Genomic DNA, 2047 nt, shown 5'->3' with positions numbered 1-2047 from the left:
GCCTGAGCTGTCCCATCTGAGCATCAGACCGAGAGAGGGACCTGTGCTTCCTGCGAGGGTGACCAGCTTGAGCCGAAATTTCAAGAATTCAGGTCCTACTGCCTCAGACACACAGCAAGTCCTTGGATGGAAGGAAGCCCTTCAAATGTATTATTTTTCACACAAATTTGGTCTTTTTATAAAATAGGTTCATTCTAGAAAACATGAATGGCTTTAAACATCTTGAGGAAGAAAGCATCGTTCATCCACAAGCCCTCCACCTAAGATGACACTGCGAACATGTTGACATGTTTCCTTCCTGTGAGACCTTCTCCAGGGGCCTGCTCGGACGTGGACGGATGCTCCACGGTCTCAGTTATCATCAGCCAACCCTTGGGGGAAATGGAGGCACTCACCTTCCTCAGCAACTTCTGAGCCTTTTCTCCTGGCAACAGGCGCAGACCAGCTGTGGCCTTGAGGACCAAGGGGGTGGCCTTCCAGAAGTCGAAGGGGATGTCCTGTTTGGCCACGTCCAGTAGCTCCTGGATCCCCGGGGCGCTCTGTGGACATGGTGGGTAAAGCAGGGTTGGTCCACTCGCAGCGTGGTCACTGTTGCTCCCCACCCTTTAGGCTTTATACATCTGTAAATGTATTTTTTTCCTGATCTTACAAATTGGCAGAAACAGTGACTCAAGTGGTGCTGCCGGGGGCATGGGGCGGACCTGTGGCAGTGGAGTGGACCAGGGTCCTACACGCCCGGCCACCTCGGGCAGTGTCAGGTGAGCTGCAAGGCCTCGGCACACCATGAGAGAATTCTAGGGTCCCTTATGGCCCTAAAACCCACGAAGAGCAACACCAGAGATTCACCTGCACCTGCTGGTATGCTGAGCGCCACACACTGGACCAGGGCGTGTGTGTGTGTGTGTGTGACTGGACCAGGGACCGTTGTGCATGTGTGTGTGGTTGTGTATATATGTGTTTATGTATGGTGTGTGTGGCTGTATATATGATGTGGTGTATGTATGGTGTTATGTGTGTGTATGTATACATGTGTGGCATGTGTATGTGGTGTGTGTATACACGTGTGGGGTGGTGTGTGGTTGTATGTATATGTATATATGTATGGTGTGTGTGGCTGTATATATGGTGTGATGTAATGTGGTGTCGTTGTGTGCATGTATGTATACATGTGTGGTGTGTGTATGTGGTGTGTGTATACATGTGTGGGGTAGATTGTGGTTATGTGTATGTGTATATATGTATGGTGTGTGTGGCTGCATATATGGTGTGATATATGTGTGGTGTCATTGTGTGCGTGTATGTATACATGTGTGGTGTGTGTATATGGGGTGTGTGTATGTGATATGTATGTGGTTGTGTACACATGTGCAGTGTACATGGTGTGGTGTATATATGGGGGGGCCTCCCATGGGTACCAGTGTCCTCCATAGACTCCCTACACTGTGCAGCAACCCAGGCCAGCACAGCAGAGATGCTGCCCTGGGAGGACCACACTGCATCCGAGAGGAAGGGAGTCACTTTAATAAGGCTACAGAAGACAAACTTGATGAGCCAACAGACATGAGAGAAAACTGTTACCTTTTCAACGTCATCAGCATAAGCAGAAAGACCTGGCTTCAGTGCTTTGAAGGTTTCATGGGTCAAGGTGGGAGTTTCTAAGGGAAAATCATATTTTATACAAGGCACAAGTATGAACATAAACACAAATACAGGAATCTCTACAACTATGACGAGCCACACTTTTAAGGCAGACATCTGAAAACAGACCCAGTCTGGCTAAATGAGGAATATCATACTTAATGTTTTGGCTAGAACTTTTCCTCTTAAAAAAAATGAACCTTATTTATTTACTTAGGCCACACTATGAGGCATGTGGGATCTTAGTTTCCCAAACAGGGATTGAACCCTTGTCCCCTGCATTGGAAGCATGGAATCCAATGCATGCTTAACCACCAGACAGCCAGGGAATCCCCCAAATCAACTTTTCTGACGTATAATTTACATACAAAAAGCCTATCCATTTAAAGTGGTTAAAGTTTAACACAGG

At 47.4% G+C, this 2047-nt stretch overlaps 1 protein-coding gene across 1 annotated transcript; it reads right to left on the bottom strand.

Annotated features, from left to right (window-relative positions):
* Window positions 1-68: 68 nt before the first annotated feature.
* On the bottom strand, window positions 69-2008 carry LOC105002466 (ectonucleoside triphosphate diphosphohydrolase 6-like). The gene is made up of 2 exons (XM_010859124.1): window positions 1579-2008; window positions 69-539 (listed from the first exon to the last, which is right to left on the bottom strand). The coding sequence occupies exons 1-2, from the start codon at window positions 1753-1755 to the stop codon at window positions 261-263; spliced, it is 456 nt and encodes a 151-aa protein (XP_010857426.1). The 5' UTR covers window positions 1756-2008; the 3' UTR covers window positions 69-260.
* Between the last annotated feature and the right edge of the window lie 39 nt (window positions 2009-2047).

This window comes from Bison bison, unplaced genomic scaffold (assembly GCF_000754665.1).
Source record: "Bison bison bison isolate TAMUID 2011002044 unplaced genomic scaffold, Bison_UMD1.0 scf7180017609987, whole genome shotgun sequence".
Lineage (NCBI taxonomy): Eukaryota > Metazoa > Chordata > Mammalia > Artiodactyla > Bovidae > Bison > Bison bison.
The sequence above is the reverse complement of the archived record's forward strand: the minus strand, read 5'-3'. Positions and strand labels throughout refer to the sequence as shown.

Bases quoted from the DNA above. Each gene is read 5' to 3' on its own strand.
- LOC105002466 (XM_010859124.1), bottom strand. From the start codon at position 1,755: ATGTCTGCCTTAAAAGTGTGGCTCGTCATAGTTGTAGAGATTCCTGTA. The intron at 540-1,578 runs GTAACAGTTTTC...CCATGTCCACAG, and splicing joins ATGCTGATGACGTTGAAAAG to AGCGCCCCGGGGATCCAGGA.